At 40.7% G+C, this 23,975-nt stretch overlaps 1 protein-coding gene across 1 annotated transcript in view; it reads right to left on the bottom strand.

Moving 5' to 3' along the window:
- Window positions 1–5,481: 5,481 nt before the first annotated feature.
- IRS2 (insulin receptor substrate 2) overlaps window positions 5,482–23,975 on the bottom strand; it is a 28,562-nt gene continuing 10,068 nt past the window's right edge. Inside the window, exon 2 of the mRNA XM_088538439.1 lies at window positions 5,482–6,028. Within this exon, the coding sequence (XP_088394565.1) occupies window positions 6,024–6,028 (5 nt within the window). The 3' untranslated portion in view covers window positions 5,482–6,023. The remainder of the gene's footprint in view (window positions 6,029–23,975) is intronic.

A 23,975-nucleotide genomic window follows, 5' to 3' on the forward strand; every position in this document is an offset into this window, starting at 1 on the left:
TTTTCATGCAAAAATATTCCGGTTCGAGATGTAGTAAATTAATCCCTTTATACACAAGTTTCATCGTTTGTTCTGGTATTTTGAATTAGGAATACACATCAGGACACTTGCTTTAAGAAATTCTAAGTCATGTTGCAAGGTCACAGTCTGGACCCTCTTGCTTAGGCAAAATTTCCATTGTCAGAAAATAGATAGATATTTTAAGTAGTCTAAAATAGAACAGTCAGCCTGGATGTTCACCTGCAATAAAGCTTATCCAGGTTAACACATAAATAGGGAAGTAATAACTGCCTGGATACACCCACATTGGCAGACAGGATCTGTACTTAATGAGAGATTTTTTTTTAGGAGCAGCAGCAGAAATTCCAGAGGTTGACACCGGATATTATTTTAATGTTTAATTCTCATCAAATGTAGGGGCTTCATTTTACTAGCCCATCTCCAAAAAGCATGTTTTCAAACATGTGAATCTTATTTATCTAGAATCTGATATTCATATTAATAGCTGTCTCAAGGTGTGTCTAATTCCAGCCTCTGCATCCTCCATTTAAAATACGTAAACATAGCCTGATGTTTACATCCTCTTCTTCAGATAAGAGCTGGCATTTTGTCAGTAGAACTCATCTTCTAAACATAGCTTCTAAACTCAGTTTATTATTTATTGATTGTTTTTATGATGTGAAGGAATACTAAGGATCAAATAGACTTTTCAAAAACTCCTGGCAGCCACACATTTAATATGCTACACTGTGTTGCTTAATAATGACAGGAAAAAAATTACGAAGCCATAGCTCAGATGCAACAACTTTATGGATCATATCCATCCCAGGGGCCATAGTTTCCCCATCCTTTGCTTAAACATCGTAGTAATAAAAATCAGGGATCTCTACTTTCAAAAGTGGATGGCGACATCTTATGCCCCTATTATTTTGGTAAACTGCTGAGATAGATACTTCAAAGAATTACATTTCCAAAAGTCATATTCCCACTAAAATATCACAGATTACACCCTTAAATAAGAAATTCCAGTTATTAACTGTAAGTGTAATATTTAGGGCTTCTAAAAAGCTCCTATATTCATTAAATATAGCCTCTACTTGCAGATCCTTTCAGGGACTATCCTCATCTAGGAAAAGCCAGGTCCAAAAGTGAGTCTTGATGTTTCTGCAAAAGCTGACTGAAGGGTATCAAGGTGGAAAAGATATCTGGGAAAGACTGAAGCAGCAGAGGTGCATGAGATATTTGGTAGGCACTTGCCTCTCTCAGAGTATGAAGACTTGCATCTCTGGCCAAATCTGCTCCCTTTAGCAATGGCTCTTCCAGGGATAAAGATTGAGCCAAGTCAGCCATATTTCCTCCCTCAGAACAGTCCCAAAAGTGCACAGAATGAATGCAGCTGAGATCTGAACCCTTTCTCTTCATCCCATCATCTTTCAGAACAGAAAGGGATTTAAACAGGAGCAACAAGTGCTAAGAAAACACCTTGTTTTTTCCTACACTGATTATTTAAAGACTACTGCAATAGTGTAACAGTGGACTCCAGGGCCACTCTGAACTGGAGAATTTGGGAAAGCATCTAAGCTCCAGGGCACAGGTATAAGGTCTAGGTAGCCTCTTTCCTTCCTATAGTGACACCAGGATGCCTAGAAACCCTTCCCTGTGCTTATAACCGCAGAAAGTGGTTCTTTCTAGGTTCACAATCTAGGTTCCCAGTGCACCTGGAAGCCATGCATTGCTCTGAGGTCCTTGAGCAGGACGGTCACTATACAAGGACTCAGGAGCAGCAAATCAGGTCAGTGCAGATTTTGTTCAGGTTGGAAGCAGGTTTGCTCACTCAAAACTGTGCTTGTGGGTGGCCTGAGTGTTCAAAGGCTTCCTGTGCTATGATCATCGGAAATCAAACACATCGGAGAATGTGACACTGGATTTCTGAATGTCTTTCCAGAAGCTCCCATTTTATGTTGTCACCGACCTGTGACAACAGCCAGGGACAAGGTACTTTAAGATAGTTCTAAGTAATTCTCTGGAGCCATCTCAGACTAAAGCAACTGAAGTGCTGTAGCTCTTTAAGGATGCAGGCACTGTGAGATGCACAGGGTTCCTTTTCAGTTCCTCCCGCTAAACCTACAGCAGAGATGGTGATGACAGATGGAGCGAAGGAACTGGATGCCCCCTCTTTGGCAGCATATTCATTATTTGTGATTTTGGTTTTCATTTGGGGGCTTATATTGACATTTCAATGGACACAGGATGATCCTACTGCAGCGACAAGACTACCTTTTTGATCCATGCCCCATTCAGAAAAAGAACCCGAGTTTGCCAAAATGATGCAAGTTCTTGTGTTTCTAAGGGGAAAAAAAAAAAAAAAGTTGTATTAATACGATCCTTCAACCCTCCCCCAAGCATAAAGTAAGGTAACCACGAAGGTACCAGGCCGCTTAGAGGTAGACGCTTCCAAGAGAATACAAAAAGCACGTCTCAAGATGGAGTTTCATTCCGAGTGACTTTGGAAGCGCTGCACTAAGAGCTCGTGTCCCGCCGTGCCGGCAGGCCTCCCGTGCGGCACCAAGGCAGCCTGCTCGGGCACCCGCTGCCGGAGCGAGGCGCAGCGCAGCAGGGCCCTGCTGCGAAATGGAGGCCGGCCGTGTTTTGAGCCTACTGCCCACCCCCTGGAGCACACGCCCTGGCTGACGTGTTTGCTTATGACACTGAAGGAAAACAAGGCATACCAGGAACTGATGTTCCTCGGCAAGGATTTTGTTTGCTGTGGGAAGTTCATAGATTAGGTACTCAGTGTTACAGCAGCTGATGTGATTTTTATAGTCATATTTGAGGCCCTTAGAAACATGTCTATACAATTTGTGAGCTGTTAACAACAGCACCTGTCCCTTGGCAACAATATATGTATATATATATACACACACACACAAAAAGCAGTGCAACAGATCTCTGACCCTGGCTACCTCCTGAGGGCTCTGCTTCAGTGTAAGAGATAACCCCAATTTCCTCTCAGGAGTAACTGGCCCTTTAGTGGGTCATTTACGCAGGTACAAACAAGGTCATGTCATTTACATGGGCACAGGGAACATTCCTACTGCCCAAAAGCAAGTTAGTCGCTAATGCTCGCTTGGTGCCCCTCACCGTGCCCAAGGGCTCTGCACAAAAGGCAGAAATACAGACTAGTCCTAGGTAGCGCAATAGGCTCCCATTCCCTCTGTGCCAGTGTAAAGGGCTACTCGGTATGAAAGGCAAGTCGGTCCCCTTTCTCTGAACAAACTCCTGGAAGGAATCCCAGTTTTTCACTCATCATTGGGATGAAAGTTTTTTTTTTTTTTTTTTTTTTTTAGCTGGAATTAAAAAATAAGGCGAAATTCTGTTCCTAGTTATTTCCTTAAATGTAAAAATTGTGCCTTCGAAATACAGGTTTTTTAATTCATAAGAAAAAAAAAGATTTAAAGCAATTCCCTGTTTTTCAGGAATGCTGTAAGGAAAAAAGGCAAAGATCTGCAGAACAGTAAGAATTAGTAAAAGAAAGTGTGTTTCACATTAAAGGGAAAAGATCAAGCTGATTTTATATCAACAACAAAAAAGCAACCACCCTAGAGAAAACAAGCGCACAAATACTTTACTCCTTTCATAAATAATGTATTTTATTGCATATGGCTATTAAGGAGAGCATCCATGATCAATACAGACTAAATACAATACACTACTCTAGTTCCATTTATTCTGGTCTCCAGCAGCATCACATTTATCCTTATATACAGCGTGTACATTGGAAGACACAGCAAGATAAGTTAAGTCTCTTGTCATATCACAATAGCAAGAAATATATTTAACATCTTGATATCCAGAAACAATACGTACCCATAAAGAAAACACTGCTTAATAACTGGTTATATAGCAAAAAATATTTTAAATTTAAGGTAAGTCAGGCAAAATGTACAAAGACCCAATATACATTGTGAAGTTTTAGCAAACATAACATTTATACATTTTGGTTCCATTCTGTAAACTAAATTAAGAATGTAAGTATTGCATATGCCTTTGTGAAATATACAGGATAGAGAAGAACTGACTACATAGTCAAGTTTTTGTTTTGAAGTTGCTGTATGCATAATAGCCGTTTCTTTTAGTGGCGTGATTCCAGGATTGGTACAGAGGGCTACTTCAAAATAGGAGTTAAAACATTGTATTCAGCAGGTACCACAATCAGTGCTACTGTGTGTGTGGCAAAGGTGGGGAGAGGGAAGGACTGACAAAAAATGTCATCAACTCTATTTGTTTTTCTAGTTCCAGAACTCAACAAGCAGCATTTTAGAATGTTTTAGAACCTTTTATAGTGCCATTAAAAAAAAAATCCCAAAGCCCAAACAGATAAATTAGATATTTAAAATGATTTTTAGATCTAATATTATACAGCCTACGCATTGCTGCGATTTAAAACCCCAGAAAATTACACTGAAAAATAAGGTGTGCCATGGGTTAGGGAAGGAGTTACTTTACATTCATCTTTGTCTTGTAATACAATCCTCAGTTCTAAAAAAGTCAGCATGTAAGCAGGAAGACTGCATTGCCATTCATTACATTTGTAAGACACTGACTCTTGTCTTCCTCACAGAAAAGAAAAAAAAAAAATTCCAAAAGATAATGCATTAAGAGTGATGTACAGGTTCCACCTAGCATAAGGATTAAAAAAAAAAAACTCACGTAATCCAGATAGCCTAGTAATACTTATATGACTGTAAGAGCAGGCACTGGGGAGGTACCCTTAAAACGTATGTGAGTTCTTCAACAGATTTACCAGAGGAGAAACTAGGTGGCATGGCATTCTGCTAGCCTGGTGCAACAGTTGTATATGATATTTGTGACAACAGCCACCACATTGGTTGTATTTGCAGAATACAGGAAACGTGATAGATGGGTAGTCCTGAAAACAGCTCTGGATAAGTGACTGCAATGCTCCTTCTTTTCCCCGTAATAATAATGCCTGTAGCTGCAATGCCACTTTTCTGGCAGAAGGCAAGTACCAGGACTTTCTGAACAGCAAGGTAATACTGTGTTAACATTAGCGCTTCGATCCGTCCAGCATCCATTATCATCCCTGCATTTCTAGCAAGTCTACGTGGATTTTTGGTTACAAGAAATGCAGCTAAGGACAGGGTTAGCTGACAAAAGTGAGTTTGTAAATAGGAGAAAAGGCTTTTGCAATCTGAAGTACCTACATAAACACCTACATAGAGAGGATAAAACAAGTGTGTCAAAGGTAAAGAGAGATACCCCCAATACAGTTTGATATTTTTAACTTATGTTGCTTAAGTTACACATTTTAACTATACTTAATCCTTCGCCCCAAGTCCAATGCACGGAGTTTTGTCTTATATTAGGCTCTTTAGTGCCCACGTCAGGCTTTGCCTGATAAGTAAACACTGCAGCTAGGGATCGAGAACCACCCAGCAGCTCGGTACGAGTTCGGTAAGGCCGATGACTGTTCTTGAGATACTCAGCACAGAGATACAGGAGGTCCTGCCGCACACCGACACTGCAAATCCGGCTTTACTTTGAACTGAGGTAGTACTGTGATAGGCTTGAAATTATGCCAGTAAATACCAGATTTCGCTGCTTTAGCAGGTATTACAGAATCTCCTAATATGCCGAAGAATAAATACAGTTTGTCTTTGCAGAAAAAGGAAATGAAGGCATTGGCCTGTAGTTAAAGAGGCCGGCAGAAAAGTTCCAACTAGCTAAAGAGCGTCTTGAACTTCTGTCAAAACAGCAGCAAAATGGTATTGTAGATGCCAATGACAGGTAATGAGTTAGGCAGGTTGCTTTCCCTTCCTTGCAGATTTGTTGTACAGTTTAGCCCACAACAGTTTGAAAGTTAAGTAACTGTCCGGACCAACGATAACAGCAAAAGTAAACCTTAAGCAGCTTCAGTTAAAAAAAAAAAAAAAAAAATGCCGAGCAGCTTCTTTGAATGTTGTACTCTGTTGTTTGAGGTCATGGTGATAAAACTAACTCCTTCACTCTGAAAAGAAAAATGAAAGAAAGTCAATAAAAGCTGCAACAAAATCTTACCGAAGATTTAAATAATACAAAAATACCATAAAGAATTTATTCAGATGGGATTTCATGAAAAGACTACAGAATAACTGCTTTCATATTTTGCATATATCATAAGATTTGCAAAGGAAATAAAAGGCAATCTTCCCAGTCAAATAGTGCTTCATTTCTAGAGGACTTTCTGGCTTCTGTCCTTCAAGCTAGCAAGACAGAGGAGAAAAAATCAGTTAGGAAACCTAACCCCCACCCCAAGTTCAAGTTGTGACCCTCATTCGCTTTTATCAACAGCATGGAAAAAAGACATCGCAGAAAGTAGGTACCCACTCAGCTCTTCTTTTGCCTTAGTGTTATCAAACACTGTCTATCTCCAGGCATTACAAACAACAGTTGCTTCAAATTGCTCACATACCTGCCTTTTTACTTTATGAAATAATAACTATCTAGCAAATCAGATAACTATATTAGAAGGTTACGCCCTTGTACTCCCTGCTTACACTTTTGTTTGGAAGAATCTTTCCCTGAGTACAAAACAAGCAGAAGGTATTCTCTCCAGGTTATGGTCTATAAAGCTGTTTTAAAGAGTCAAGGAGAACTATAAAGTTGATTATAAAGCAACCTATCCTATTTTAAAGAACCCAGCTGACCCACTTGGTATTTTTTCATTGCAAGGAATTAATGGAAATTGCATGCCACTGCCATAATGCAACATGATCATATTGCTTAACTTACAACACTAAGATGATTTGTTAACATGACCATTAAAAATCAGTATTCTTTAGCACTTTCCTCATTATATAGAATTTTCCAGTGCTCTGTAATATTTAAAAGTGAGAAATGCATAAACAATAGTGATCAAAATACTCAAGAGTCTGTAAGATTTAAAAACACTAACATCTCATTTTGAAAGCTGCCAATGAAGTGTCATATCCTGATACAATCCCAGCTGCAACATTACATTGATGTTGTATTTATATCAGCAAGTTTTAATCCACATAAGCATCAGCTGATAAACCAATACCAAGGAATTTCTTCAGAACTATACAAAATCAGAAGCTGACATATCTTGGCACGTATGTGAGAATTACTAAATTGCTATTGAACCACAAAAGCTAAAGGTTTACTTAATGAATATGTCCTGTCAAATTCAATTGGATCTGCTATATGATCAGTTTATTGAGATGTTACTTAGGATTTCGTTTCATGATACAGTTTAAGACGACTTTAATAGCCTGCCTAGACCAAAAGGAAAATATCTCACTGTCCCCACTCTCCTCCTTCCCTCTTTCCTGTTCCTTGCCATTTACTTAGTGCCACTTCTCAGGTCAGATTAGTAAATCAATTCTACATATTCAAGCTTATAAAAATAGCTGTGTTGTTTTGTTTTTCAAATTAGGAACTTAATTGGCTTGTGATGCAACCAAGGGACCCCCCAAAGCTGGCAGCAAGACAGACGGGGAAGATGCAAAGAGGAGGAAGAAGGAGCTGATGGAGTAATAGGAAAGCTAGTAAAAAAGAAGCAGGATTTAGAAAGGGTGAAGGGTAAGCAAGATTTCTTTTTTTTTTTCTTTTTGGCTGCTGGTGAACTGTAAATCCAGCTGCTGAGGATGCTGATGATCCTATAACACGAAACTACGTCTGCAAAGTGTTTTGTAAACTGCAAATCTGTAGTTTGGAATCAAAAGAAAACTGGAAATATGGACGGCTCTCAGCAGGAGCAGAGGTCCCTCTTCTGGGGTAGAACTGCCTATCAAACCATGTTGTTCCACCTTTCATTCAGAGGAGCAGGATGTGTGTGGGCAAACAAGTGAGCAACTGAGGATACATCGGGAATCTGCATTATTGTTTTCCTATTCCTTCTATTCCAAATGGAAATCAACCTGCTGACTGAATTTAGGTTACCACTCCATCAAAGAGACCATGTGATAGTGAAAGCCAAATATAGCTAAAAAAAAAAAAAAAAAAAAAAGGAAAGAAAAAAATCCTGTGCTCAAACGGAAAAATCAGAGAGAGAGATTTTGTTCATGCAAAGAACACAAACATTTACCTTCAAGAAGAATGCCAAGCAAAGACAGTCATTAGGGAGGTTTACTAGCGCTTGAGTAATTTTGCTGTTGCCCTGGCTGCCCAACAGGTACTTTCCAGACAGAAATAAACTGGAGAAGGTGTGGAGGTCCCTGCTTCAAAGCAATTCCAAGCCTAGATCTCACAGTTTTGTAGGTGGATGGTAGGAACTGTGAACCTAAGCCTAAGAGCCTAGGGCTATGATGAACTCAAAGAGTCTATGTTGATGACATAACTACCATGTAAGACAGATAATACCAGTGTCAACTTCATAACAAGCCTAGTTTTAAGAAATAAATAGCAAGTTTCAAGCCGAAGTTAAAGACAATTTATGTCAATATCACTGCTAATTTTTACTTCAGTCCCTAATATCTTTGACATTAATGGCTACTAATAATCTAACATCATTAATACCTATCTCATGTCAACATTTCACTTATTATCTATGACTATAATCCAAACAAGGATACGTTGCTTTTACGTGGTGGCCAAATATTCATATGGGACACAAACACATTTTTGATAGCATCACCCCCACAGAGGCACACACAACTCAAAATACAAAATACAACACTATCTCAATGCACAAATTTTCTCCAAATGTTTTTAGTTATGATTAAGAAAACATCCATCATTAGTGCTGAATTTCCAAAATGACTTAAAGTCCTTTGATCCCACTAGTGCATCCTGTGAAATAGGACACATAATAAACACACGCAAAAATTGCTAGAAAGCCACTAAATACTCAAAGATTGTTAAATATACTGTGAAGAGAATACAATAGTTGGTCAATTAAAGAAGATTCAGCCTGCTTATTAATCTTCAGAGTCGGCAAGCAATGAATAAGAATTTTCCTAATTCCTAAAAATTATTCTCCTCTGCTTACAAGCATGCAAACAGGAACAGCTATTCATGTGGCTCATGGCAAAGCACTTATTCAACTGGCAGCACGATCGCTAGCGCAGATAAAGCTCTGGGCTCGGCACAACCGGCTCTGCTCCACGTTGTGACTTTAGGCAAATGGCTCCGCGGCTCCGTCCCTTTGCTTCCCCTCCCCGTGCCGCCTGCCAAATCGATTAGGGCTCTGATCCTGCTAACTAACTTTTCCTGGAAGAGCAATCCTGTTGATATAGCCGAAGCTGAAGGTTAACGGCGTCTACCTTTGCGGGCTTCAGGCCAGCCCGCTGGGCGCTGGAGCCCAAGCGAGCGAACCCGGCCCGCGGGGAACGTCGTCGCGGCCCGCGGGGTGCCCGGCGGCAGCAGGCCCGCCACAGAAGGCGCGGGCAGCCGCGGCCTCCCGCCGGCTCGCGTGAGCGCGGCACGTTGTACCTGCCGCGGCAGATCGGTTTACCGGCGCACGCAGGGATTACGCTGCCGCACCTTGGCAACGCTCCCCCGTGCCCAGAGCGGTCAGCGTCAGACGGCCGCGGAGGAGGGAAGGGAGGCGGCATCGCGACGCAGGGCCCCGCGCGGTAGCCGGCGCCCACGTGGCACCTGCAGCAGTGCGAGAGGGCTCAGCCGCTTAGTGCTGCTCCCCTCACGTGCGTCGCACTGCACAGCCGCCGTCGCCAACGGGAGGCACCGGGAAAACACACAGAGCGGCTCCCCAGCCCTCCTGCTCAACAGGAGCCAAATCCTCACTTAGCTCTGACCACCGCTAAGCAATTTACTCAGTAATATACTTAGCATTAAGCACACAGGTAGTGCTACTAAGGATAACAGAGCCACTCATGTGCCTCGCTACGGTACATGACTCACAGGTAATGCCAGGGAACGCGAATCCCATTCGGTTAATCATCCGAATCATGGCCATCATCGCAGGTAAAGCGATGCCCTAGCAGCACTTCACAGCAAAACAACAAAGAAGTACACTCTAGGAGTTTACTAAGCCCATGAATAATATCAATCCAAAACAAAACACCTCCAGGTTCAGTGGGAGAAACAAGTTAAACCATGATATCAAGAAGACATCTTGTTTTGTTTTTGTTTTTCAAAACAAGTCATGGTTAGTCAGACTTTGAGACATGCTGCCACTATCTAAATATGCTCTTTTGGTTTGTTATTCCCCTAGGAAAGAGGACAGAATGTTATTTGGAAGTTGCTGTTTTATGAATTTTGGAGTGGGTACCAGGTCAATACAGGTTCTTTGTGACCTGAATAGTAAAACTATTCAATTTCTCCAAAGAAGCAAATCGGGATTTTGTGGACACCGCTTCTTACATTAAAATGAGCTTTATAGCACTTTGATCAAACAGTTAAAATTGTAAAATGGACTGAATTGCATTAATATGAAGAAGGAGAAAGATATTATCTTCTAAAGTGGGAAACAAACCACCAGATCATCCGAAAAAGATGCTGTGTGTCAGCACTTACAACTATATTATTCTTTTTTTCCCAGCACACACATGGGAGAATAAAATGTTCATCTGGCGATGTGGACAAATTCCCACAATTCTTGATGAGTGTTAAGTTTCTCCCAAAGATACTAAAATCAAGGACGGTTGCATTTAATGCCATATATTTGCACGCATGCCAGAATTATTTTCACTGTCATCTTTCACTAGAGTATAAGGAACTGAGTCTACAACAGACACACACATGACAGTGAGGGCTACACTTACTTGATTTCAGAATTCAATATAATTTGCGTTTCAATACCATTTTGTCAAGGTTCTCATAGATTTTCTAGTATGAATAACTGAACGTTAAAATGTAATTTTGCGGAAAATAAAGGATTAAACTTACAAATGCCATTACGATTAATTTATAGCTAAAGTGCTAGTCCGGAAATGCATTTCCCATATCAATTATAACAAAAACAGGCACTTTAAATTTGAAATTAAGAAACTAGACATGCTCATTTTCCAGGTTTAATTTAATACATTTGCTATTGAATCTCTTAATTTCAGAGCTAAAGTTGCTGTATACCATTAAACAAGTTTGTATAGATGTGACTTAATCCCATGATTAGGAATAAAATAAATTAAGCAAAAAAAAAAAAAAAGCACTGTTTGAAATTTGTTCAATTACCCTTTCCCTTGCAACCGGGGAATACTACTGCTTAAAAAAAATGTTAAATGAAATTAAACAAGGTCAAGCTGCTTTCTCTGAGCAAACAAAACATAAGAAAAAAAGTATAGTCCTGTTGGCCTTCCACTGGGAGTTCCCAAGAGGGATGGAGCACAAAGAAGTAGATGCGGAAAGCACATAGGAAACACGCCACTGAAAAGATTAGCCTGTGGCAGCCAGCCAAAGAGCCACTCTGCAGCTCACTCGGGCAGGATTTAGCCATCGTGGAAAAACAGGCAACACTCCTGGTTGGTGGCCACAACCACGCAACTGTATCTGCCTTTTTTTTTTTTTTTTTTTTTAATAGTGAAGATGCGAAACCAGAACACTGGAAACATGGTCTCAGTCAGACTGTTGGCTTCATTTTTACAGATCCTTCAGCAGTGTGAGGGGAGGAGTTTTCCCAAGAACATATTAACCGCTTTGCATACAGTTTTAGGCTGGAAGTTTCCTAAGGGATACTGATTTCTGCAAAACAACACGCTCACCTTGCCAGTGATGAAGGGTGAGGGAGGATGGGATTCGTGACTAATACATTGTACTGCCTACCAACCCCATCCTCACAGACACAACCAAAACAACCAAATGAGCATGCCTGTCCCTGCAGCAGAGGTGTATTAGGTGATATTCATCTCGACTAACTTGAGGCATCCACAACATCCTTTACACCTCTGACCTAGTCACCCTGCAAGGAGCTGGGATGACTAGCTTCTTAGAGGCAATGGAAAGAAACAGGCACTCCTATGCATAGATCCATCTGCCCTATTTTATATACCTACATTAGGATTAAATGAGTAAGGTTATGAAAGATCATGGAGCCTGTGAGGCATAGGACCTAGCAATCATCTTAAGAGCAGAGAACATCATACCCTTTTAAACACACGCTTACACACTATTTGTCCCTCTCCTGCTCCATATTGCATCACTAACAGGGGTTATGAGATCTGACAAGAAAAAGAGCTCATGCAGGTAGAGCCTGATAGTCTCACACATTGCCTACTGAAATTCTGTCAGTGTTGGTGGACTTATTGCAAATAAGTGGCAGGGGCAAAAAAAAGGATAAAGCAGATTAAGACTTCAGGTTAGATACATGAGTGAGAAAATGACTGCCATTTTAGACAGCAGTGTCCAATACCGATGGCCAACAGCTGCCTCTAAGACTATGTTCATCCACATGCCCAAACACACAATGCCAGGATGCTCTCAAAGGGCTGAAAGCCTTTTCTCTCTCTCACCTGGGAAAAAGCAAGCAAGCAATATTTTCCGGTGAATAAATTGAGGAATTACTCATATTAAATATTTAAATGTTCATGGAAACAGGCATAAAGCCTCATGTAAGTAGTGGGGAGTTATGTGCACTCTGGCTTTCCACTACAATGGGTTATCTAATTATTCCATAAAAAAATGCTTCAGTGAGGAAGAATGAGAGCACTCTGCCAAAGAATATACGGCTGAAACATGCTAGGGGCAGGAAGGAAGAGGATTTAGATCTTTTCAGGCAGAAAGGTAATGGATGCAGGTCAGTACTGGGTGAGTGGTCTGGCCACTGAAATATTGCGGTCAGGGGAACAAAAACACTTCTCCACACGCTCTTTGATCCCTGCTTCCATCACTGACAAAAGGGCTTAGGCACCTAATACTGAAAGAGGTTTCGGGTTTACAAAGTCCGTACGGAGGCTGGAGCACCCCTGCATCATAAGGGCAGGCATCTATCTTCAGAGTGGCATGTTTTAAAACACAAGGCTCTCCTCAGCTTTCACAACCAGCTGCCACCTGTTGTGCAAACTGGCTTTTTAGGCTACTTGCCATTTAGACTGAAATACCCCTTGCACTATATGCCTCACTTATGCTTCCAACCTGGCATCTAAACTCACCGGGTGGTCATGCACTAACTGGTAGGTGATTGTTACAGCTCTTAGATTTTCATTGCAGGATATGTGTCTAGAGAGATGCTTCTTGAAGAAGCCTCCCTGAGCCCTGATGTCCTTGCTGAAGCAGACAAATGCTGGTGATTCCTTGCTCTGGCACAGCAGAAAAATATGGGAAGTGAAGGAAGACAGAAAGTGAGGATGCTAAGAGGAACAATCTGGTATGAATGACAGGTAGGTATGATATAAATGAACACTAAGCAAACCAGCCTCGGAGCTGGAAAAAAAAAAAAGATTTTCTACAAATCTTTCCTGTTACCACCTTTGTTAATCACTTAATCACAGAGGAGCAAGAGAGAGATGAAGCTGGGCAAGAAGTCCCAAGTTTCATCTTCCAGGAAGAAGAGACCCCCCCCCAAAAAAAAAACACCCTCCTAAAAACCATGAAGTGAAAGGAGCAAGATAACACCACAGCACCCATAACGAAGCAGAGTAAAGACTCCTCTAGCCCAGTTTCTTTGTTCAACAGTGGTTACAAGCAGAAGCCTAAGCAGGAGTATAAGAACAAGACAATACAGAGATACTTCCCAAGCACTCATCCAGCCTCCAATAACATATTTGTTATTGACTCACTGTGTGTAGCCTCCCCTCCTTGAAACTTTTAGCACCCTGTAATACAGAGCTTGAAACCTTTCTTTGTGCTCCGTGAGGAATAATTTCCTCTTGTGCGTTCTGAACCTTCCACACAGCCCCGGTAAAGCTGCTGTCTCCTGTTCAGTTAGGAGTCACTGTGCCAAGTATCATCGCACAATGTCCTTTATGTATTCTACATACTGGGACACTCAGCAACAGGAACTGTAACTTTCCATACGAGTGTTTCCCATCTACACTCTGAGAGTACATTATAAACACTCCTAAACATTTCTGCAGAATCCCGTAAAACTGGGAAGGAAAGTTCTGTACAACCAGCCAACATTTTCTGCAAAATTCTTGAGAGAACCAAAATTACACAGTATGTTTCTAGCGCTTTGCTGGAAAGTCTATTACACAGTATTTATAGATGATGGTTAAGGGAGGAAAAGAGAAAAGTATCTACAGGTAGATGCCCAGTGTTTCTCAAAGCTCACTATTTACTTTGCCCATTGATCTAAAATATATACTTATCGGATTAAACATAAAACAGGTGAAAAGAGATGTTTTCTTTTTCCATAGGCTCCTAACGGGTCTTCATTTGATATATACACAGCATTTAAAATTTATTGTGATTTTAACCAGGTCTTTACACAAATTATATATTTTTTCCTCCTTTTTTGAGGATTTTTCTGTCCAACTGTTTAAAGTCTTTCATGAGACCAAGTTAGAATCCTTCTTCCACACACTTAAAGAAGATTGAGCTGATCTGTTTTGTAGCACAGAAAAAAGAGCAGTTGGTTTTCACAGTTTCAAATTTTTCAAAGTACCAATACTGAGAATCTTTAAATGGCTAAATATTTCTCATCAGCAATTAATCTAATTGTATGTAATAGTATTCCTGTTCTTTTAAAAATACACTCATATGAGTCTACTTGTGAATACAGCAACACAAATCAGCTTACACCCTTAATCTTTTGTCTTTGGTAACTCCATCCACCATATATAAACTTTGCACCAAAAAAAAATATATAATATAATTTTTTTAATAATTTTTTAATAATTTTTTAATAAAGCTAAAGTCGCCCTATTTTCAAAGCCTTTAAAACACTTCCCCAAAATGCTTGGGAAGTTTAAACTCGCAAGAAAAAGAGCTATATAATAAAACCTTGTAAAAACATATTCTTACTTGTTGCCAGATGATCTTCAATTCGTTCATGACGGCAGAAATACAGACAAAAACAAAGCAAAACTTTACCAGTTCATCACACATAAGGAGCACGGCTCCACCATAACCAGCAGATTTTCCTCCAAGCAGAAGTTACAGAGGGTCATTGGCTTGTGAAGCAACCAGCAGGTTCGGCACTTCTCAGCACAAAGAGGAGAACCTATTTAGATCTGTGAGCATATTTTTTACAATTTAAAAATACCTCTGCAGGAGAAGTATTTGTGATCTTTTGAACTAGAAGCTTAATTTATCTGGTCAAACACATTTTTGCTCTCTCTCTGCTCATTCGAGTACAACAGTGATATCTTACAAACATTTATGCATTTTACTGTATCCCCGTTATTCTTTACAACTTTGGAAGCTGTTAAACATAATCTATACAACCCCAAATGAAAGTCAGAAAACCCTTAGAAACAGTTTTCCAGGGAGAGAAAACAGCCACAGCAGGACACACTGCTATGTGTGAAGAGACTACGGCTGTATCCGAAAGGAGTCGGGGGGCTCCACCGACAGCCCCGCAGCCCCAGCCTGTGAGAGCAGGAGAGCGGCCCGCGGCCGCTGTCTCAAGGGTAGGTTCACGAGGCGCCTAATACCTGTCAGTCCTCAGCGAGCCACAAGGTCATCTTGAAAACAGACTTTCATTCCCCCTTCATCAGATTTCTCCGACTATTCTTTCAGTAAACGGGCAAACACCTCTAGTAATCAGAGCAAAAGGATGTCTCAAAGAACATATTGTTAAATTTCTGGTTTTCGATTTAGATGGTATTCTTCTTTGCAATGATTGTATTTCTGAGGAATACTGAAAAGAATACTAAAAAAAATGTTATTTTTATGCTGTGTTCTTTTTTTAAAAACAGACTTTGTTTAAAGAGCACCTGTAACTTCCTTTATAACATGCTCTGAAATATTAATCTCTAGATGAACTAGCACTTCTTTCTGAAGCAGATATGGGACATATTGCCTACAGAAGCTAATGTTTTGTTAAGATATGGAAGGAGAGGAGGTATTTTTGGCACACTGGCATCACAAATATTCATCCACATATCATACCTGGAGGCTAACTGATACTTCATTTGAAAGTAGGGGGGAAATCGTTTCAGAAAGTAATTCTGGTGTGTAAAATTTATCTCTGGAGAACACCAGTTTAAGAACTGGAAGTTGGTCCTACACTAATTTGTGAAAGTGGAAAGCATGCAGAATGATAACTTCTGTCTTACATTTTACTTCTTTCTCAAGCAAGAAACACAAATTGTACTGAATGAGTGAGACGACTGTCCCTGGCTCCACTGCACGCATCTTGAATCCTCCTTATCTAACAGCTACCTGGAGACATAAAGTGAAACAACCCTGTACTCATCTGCTCTGCTAGACCAAATAGATGCCAAAGCTTTACTCTTAAGAAAAGCAGCTAAGAAAAGCAGATATAAAATAACCTACCCTAAGGCACAAGCAAGAATACTGAGACACGCAACAAATCCCAACGTGAAAAACAACAAAATATGTGTTGTTGTCTAACTGTGAGACCTTAAGCACAAAATATGTGAGCTTCCCTAAGTTTAAAAAAAAAAAAAAGTTTGCTTATTGTTTGAATATGAAATATACTATGTTCTCAAAGCACTGGGTGCTTCTATAACATTTGTTTCAAAACTTCAAAGTCACTTTTTAGAATGACGAAAAATAATATCATTTATGTTCCATATTGCCAACTCCAGAGCACATTATGGACTTTATTCTGTAATTACCAGAGCTCTCACTAAATATTTACATAAACAAAGCTGTACTCCATCAAGAGGTCTATTTCTCCTCCTCTCATGGTGCCCTTCACACATGCATTTCGGTTTTGTTTTGTTTTATTGCAGGTCTAACTTGATGGAGTGTATTTATGTTTATAAACAACCACCGTGGCTTACTTCTCTTAAAAAGGTCCACCGATACCTCACATTTTGAAAAATACATTCTACTTACAGCAGTGTATCTGCCCACATGACTAAACAACTGAATCATCATCTTTTACCATTGTATTACATTGCCAGGACAGTTTCTGTAGAACAAACAGATTAAAACACATCTTTGTCACTTTGACAAAGCTTGGCTTCAGTCCCACTGATGCTCAGGAGAGAATTCCCCTAGACTTCAGTGAGAGTTTCCAGCATACAGAGACTCTCATGCATTTTTTTTTCCATTGCCAAGATCCCGGCATTCTGCAGATGCTGAGAACATCCCAAGTAGGTGCTGTGATCATTTCAGGAAATCACAATAAAGAGCTAGCGCTTCCTGCGGGAGAGCGTGCGGTAGGTGAGGCCCTAGGAAAGCCAGGATGCTGTCTGAGAAACGCTCCTTGCAAAGAACAGAAGAGGCACACAGAACCCACACAAAATATTCTGCAAAACACGAGTGTTTCCCCAGAGGTGCCTATGCCTTTAAGATGTCAAGAGGCTGTTTCCAAGCTGTAAGGACACGATCTCCTTCCATAATTCATGTATTGTGACTGACCAGGAAACATATTGAAAAGCGTTCAGTCAACAGTGCAGCAGCTGCATAGCTAGAGAAAACACAAATCCCTTTTAATTTCACATTTACTGAACAAGCACAATACATCATAAACTAACCAGTGAGAGTACGGCCTAGGTCAGGCAGAAACACTTAGCCACATCCAGCTGATACACAGCAAGCAGCAGTCTCGTTTCAAGACCTTTTGCTTAAAATAGACTAAACTCAGTACGAGACTCATCTCACCAAACCTTGGCCGTCCAGAAGCCCGCTATGCCATGTATGCTAAGAGTATAGGCTCCCTCTATAGCCAGGGAGGAGAAAGCGGTATATATCAGCCCTGGGTCTTCAGTACTGGAGACTGGGTCTGCCCTGCCTCTTCAGTAGTGGAAAGGCTTTAAAGTGGCTACCTGTGGAAGTTACACCTCATTTTAAGAGGATTGTTTTGGTAGGCATGTAACGAGGAGCAAACAAGGTGCCTACAGGGTGGGCCAAACCTATTAGTGCTATATGTGGTGCAACAACTCTGGCTAGACAAGAAAACCCGCATATATATGGAAATCTAAAATGAGAATAGCTACTCCTTTTATGTACTGGAGATGTGCTTACTAAACTCACACTGAAGGAACTAAGGAGCTTCACTCAGTTTTCTAATAGGCAGTTACTCTACTTGCAGAATGTATATGTTAATACCCCCAAAAAACTTTGAAGTCATGTGGCTGTTGATAAACTGGCCTCAAAAGAAGGTATTTCCGTCCATTAATTACACTCCTGTGTCCTTCAAACACAGCCCAGCCCTCTTGGCTTCCACCACACCTGCAAGGACTGAACTGTCTCCTCTCAAATATGCTCCCTTGGTTGCAAACAGCCCCGAACAGCCTATGCGACACAATCATAGCGAACCCTCTCGGTAGCCCTCACAGGATGCCTGTTTACAAGCAGGAACACAAGCAAACCAACCGACCCAGGGCATAATAAAAGGCAGAGCAGCTCTAAAAAATGTTTTCCAGCTTGATGCCTCAGCCTCGCCCACAGCCATCAAAAGTCTCTAACAACAACAACAAAAAAGCAGATTCAGCCAACATTTAAGATAAAAGAGACCGCAGAAATACTTTCCTATTCAGCAGGTATAAAACATGGACAAAATCTCTTAAGTGGGAAAACATTTCCATAAGACACGTAATATAAAGCCAATCCAAACAGCATGTAAACAACAGGTTCCCCCATATCAGATGTTTCCAAATTATAGTTCACAGACCACTCTGGAGTTGGCAGTTTATATGAATTACAAACCCTCATTTCCAGTAGCTAATTGAAATTAAAAGGGGGAGGAGGGACTAATCCAAGTAATTATTATGATTCCAAAAGACCACAAATGGTCCAAAAAGAGATCTACGACAACCCGGGAGCAAGAAGAGAAATGGCCCCAAACTTCCCGAGTGATACGCTATCCCGCCATGAAAAAATCTTGGAAACTCTGTCACAGTAAGATGAGAAGTTTCAGGAAAGGTGTCACCATACCCATCATACAAACATATATGTTAGCCATAAAAGCTCTAGTAGCATCTGACCCAGTGAAGAAAGGGAACTTGAGAGTTACAAGGGCCATTCCAAGAGTCTCTGTCACAGCCCCAGGATGCTACGTTCTGCATTAACAGGATGCCCCGTATTTCTAATTGTTTTCCTAAACTACATCATGGAGTTTGGCAAGTGTTTCCCGCTCCTGGATTAGCTGGCAATTACTGAATGCACTTCACTGTAGCATTGTGCTTATTCTTCAACAGATTGGAAAGCAGTTTGCCATTTATCAAATGTGCTTTCAGGTAAGAATTTGCCATGTTTGTGTATGATGTGGATAGCCAACTAATGTATTTTGTTATGCATACCAAAATGTCTTTCCCATCTATCAAATGGCAACTGTCTCTTAGACTACAGAAGCAAAACAAAATCTTACTCAGGTACTGCAAGTGCAGCAGACGCACGTGTACACACACTTGAGTAAGATAAAGCTACCCATAGTTCAAAAAAGTGATAATTTTACATAATAATTTAAAAAAAGAAAAAGGATTACAACAAAAAACTTAAATAGTTTGAATAACAGACCTATCTGCCTACTGCTCTTCAATCTTCTGCAGGACCAGGAAGCCCTTTGCCTGCAAAGCGGAGTGAAGAAGAGCCAGCTCTTTGCAGAGTGCATGGGAAAGCACCTGAACGAGACAAACAAAACCTGTGTGTGCCTGACAAAGGAGACGAGATCTGAAACAAACAGGAAACACTAAGCAAAGAAATATTTCTTCATGCTCACATCATCTCCAGAGTTGAGATACCTGACTAACGATAAGACGCTTCATTCTACTCAGGATGGAAAGTACAGAGTTGTCTCTTCCTTTTAAATGCTTCCCATCCATCCTCAAGAGAGCTCAGTATTTTCCATTTTAAACTCACCAAGTAGGGAACAGTTAAAACAATTGCCTCCAGCAAAGCATGATTTCTACACCTTTCTAAACCCAGATCCCTGCAAAGCCATGCCTCCCACCTCTGAGGTCCCAGAGCTAAATCCCAGTTGCACATTCTACACCATCACTGCCACCACGGCAAGGGGACAATCATTACAATAGGAGCCAGAGTATACAAAAGCATCATGCAAAGAATTCTTCATTAAAAATCATCTGGTTGAAATGTTGTCTCCTTCTAAAGCCACAATGAAAGAAAAAAAACAATCTAACGAGAGGTGAGCAGAGCAGAAATCTGTGCAGTACTTTCTCTCTCTCTCCTCGTGATGCCTGGGCGCGTACGCGGGCAGCATGGCAAGTTAAAGCTCGCCATGCCCGTGACGGGTGACGCCGCTTCACGTCCAGGGGGATAATCTCAGACTCAGAGCGCGCTCCACGGGCGACCTTTTGTGACGATGCTGTGAAACGGCAGCGTGGTCTCTGAACATCTCCGCATCAAAGCGCACCAGTTTCACCGTGCTCACTCAATGTCTCCTTTTCCTAGGGCGGCCAAGTATCCATTTATAAAAATAATGGAGTCTAGCAACTTATTTCTTCAGGGCCAAATTCTGGTTCAACTAAGATCAATACCAATAAAGCTACAACTTTTGCTATGTGACTTCATGATGTCTCTTCTTTTTATTACTATTATTCGTAGATGCACCATCTAATATTGTAAACAGCTTTTAGTTTACTGCCCCTTGAACGTTCATAGTAATGGAAAAGAATTAGAGAAGACCTGGTCTAGAAATCACTTTCACTGCTGAAACAAACTGGTGTATTTGTATCTGGAAACCACCCTATTGGCCATCATTCAACAACTGATTACTATTGATTCGTTTGCTGAGTACCCACACAATTTACTACTTATTTAGAAGACACCAGCTACTACTCCAATTAGAAGCTGATTTTATGTATTTGATATTTATGGATGAAAAACAGAGCAATGCAATGATAAGTTACCTTGCTAGGGAGGAGTTTCACGAAGAAAACACGCTCACCCCAGCACTCATTCGTGTGAGCCGGGGTCTCTGACACCCGTGCAATGACTGGTGCAATACTGAGATTACACATTCAGAAGTACCTTCACACCTGAGCTTCACTGCAAGCTCCCTCAAGTCCTCTGTGCCTCCAGACCATATAGATGTTTCCTTAATGCTCCTCCCCGTGCCCATTGCTCTGTAACTATTGTTAAAGTTGTAGAGCACTAATTTTGTGACTGCCAGTATGACTTTGCTGCTCAATAAATTATGTACCCTTTCATTAATTACACTTGGATAAGGAATCAAACTTGCAGAAAACGTTCCAAGTTTTTGCAATACTAGATCAAAACTAATTAACTGCAAATAATTTTATTACAAAGAGACCTTCTCAGAGTTTTCACAAACTTTAATATTAAATGCAATCACTTTCAAATGTTTATGTCGTACAAATGAATGGTATTCCAGCCCAACTGAGTGGAACTGCCTGTTAAGAACTTCCACCCTACAGATCCAGATTTCACAATTCTCTTGTCAAATGTCTTCCTCTGGAATCAGTGAAAACTCTTCCTTAAACAAGTGATCCCAGATTCGATCTATCTACCTTTTAAATGACACTCAGTATTCTCTCTTTCCCTGTAGGTTCTAGTTCAAGAACAGCATCTTCAAGAGTGTCTGCTGCTTCTCTATAGGAAATTGTTCATCCCTGTAAATCTACCCTCTCACTTGGAAGTGAGATACTTCCACAACTGTCTCTACAGATGTCATTACAACACTATAAACAAAAAGAAAAACAAACCTCCACTGAAAGGGAATAAAAAGAAGCAGCAATATAAAAACTGCCGAAGGAATTGGAGGAGAAATGTGCCATAATTTCTTAACGATTCAAGCACTGGGAGAACACGGTAGTTTAAGCAGGCAGCTTGGTCATGTGAAGTGTTTTCATACGAACGGAACAGAAATCAGATGACGCTGGCATCCATGTGTCAATTCTATTCTTACTTCTTACATATAATGCTGAAATGCAGGACTGATGGTTACTGCAAGTACTTTCTATAGTCTCACTTATCTCCATAAATGAAAGCCAACTCAGCCACTGTTAATGTTTTCTTGTTCTTAAGCCACCACTCAACTGTATGTTGTCTCCTACACTAAAGTAAAAGTCAAGCTTAACTCTCCCCCAGAAAACTTTCATCTGAATGTCCTGTTCAATCTATTCTTCAGCTTCTCCCGCTGAGCAAAAGCCTAGATCTAAAAGAAAAAAAAAAAAGTCTGAGTTATCATTCTACACATTAGACCTTTAACAATGGTATCCAATTTAATGAGGGGTTAAACTGGACATTAGGACTGGCTGAAATACCATTTTTTAAATAGTACGTTGCCTGGCAGAACACGCTCCAAGAGCCAAACATAAAACTGTTTAGAGCTTATTCCTTTCAATTTAACATTTTTCATTGACACAATTTCCAACTGTTACTCATATAATTTATGATTCGTCTCTGACTTACAAGAAGTGAAGTCCTCTATCTTAAGTCTGACTTTTAGCATGATTCTTCATCTACTTTAAACTGTGTAACTGATCTGAAACTGAGAGCACCAAACAGAACAAGGACTTTCACATCTTATACTCATCACCACAGCACTTTTATTTTTTTTTTCTTTAAGCATCTCCATCACTTGGAGAAATTATACAGCATGAAAATTGGCCACTCTGTTCTGCTGTTTCTAAGAAACTTCTGCTGTTTCTGGAATCAGCAAGTTTGCTATTTCGGCATTACACTAAAGCCCCAGTGCCTCCATTTCTGACCCCTTCAAACAAAAACAAGCTGCTCAACAATGTCTAATCCGTGCGTCATGTAATCCTGCTTAATACTCTACAAACTCTGGGTAATATTTGGGTAGTTTTTAAATTTAGCAAAGAACATCCTGGCCTACTTCAGAGACATCCTTGCCTTGGGTAGCGTCCCCTAGAAACGCCTCCCAATTTCATTTCAAACAAACAAAAAAGAGCAAACAAGCATAAATGCACAGGAGAGGCTAACACAGGACAAATTAAGAGATCCTGGCCTACTGACATAATAACAACATGCAGCATTACCAATCAAGTCACTGAAACAGGAGGGCACTGCGCAACCACCAAACACAGCATCCATACAAAAATGAGAGACATTCCTGCTTTTTAACAGCGTTGGACTCATCTAAGGGCACTGGACCTGACCCTGCAGGAGGACTGCAGACCTCCAGTAAATGCAATATACCCACTCACTGTGGCACCCCCAGCTAAACGATGCCTGTGCTCTTACATCTGCACAGAGCTACAAACACAGCATAGGGTATCACTGTGTTGGAGCAACAGAAAATCCCTTCTTGGAGATGCAGCTCACTTTCTGCAACATAATTACCTTACCAGCGGCTCATGCTACAAACGCGCCCGAGGAAGTCTAAATTAAATTCCATTATAATTCTGGTATAGCATCTCGTCCGTCCTTCCTAAGATCCCTCGCTGAAGGACAACTACGTCCCTGTTTTGTTCAGGCTGCCAGGCAGACCGTCTCCAATCATTAGCCTTTTGTCAACAGTGATGCTGGGGCAGATTACTAGTGCAGGGCTTGTAATGGCAGGTGCATGGCCCTGGGGCTGCCATCTGCCAGGAAGGAAGTGTTCTCCTCTAGGATGCTGGAGAGATTGACAAATAATGTAAACAAAACACTGAATCATTCCTCATCTGCGGAACCAAGCTATTACGTTACTATTTTGCAATGTAGATATCGTGATCCGAGTTGGGGGCTTAGCTCTGGGGTTCGGGTGTTTTCATTAAGTCTTTCTGTATTTGGTTGGCTAAGTTTCAATAAATAAATAAATAAAAATAAACAGGCACTCCAGCAGCGTTCGTATTTGAGGTAACAGAGAAAATCTCCATTTGAGGGGGAAAAAAAAGTGCTTATAGTTATTTTAGAAAATATTTCCCCACTTCCAATTTAAAATCTGCTTCTTTATAAAAGGTGTGGGATATCACTGCACAAGAACTGGATTTTTTGACTGCTTTTTTAAGGCAGCCCTATATACTATTTGGAGCCATCATCGCCGATTAAAA

This window comes from Tinamus guttatus, unplaced genomic scaffold (assembly GCF_059628265.1).
Source record: "Tinamus guttatus ecotype Peru unplaced genomic scaffold, ASM5962826v1 Tinamus_guttatus_pri_ptg000047l, whole genome shotgun sequence".
Taxonomy (NCBI): Eukaryota; Metazoa; Chordata; class Aves; order Tinamiformes; family Tinamidae; genus Tinamus; species Tinamus guttatus.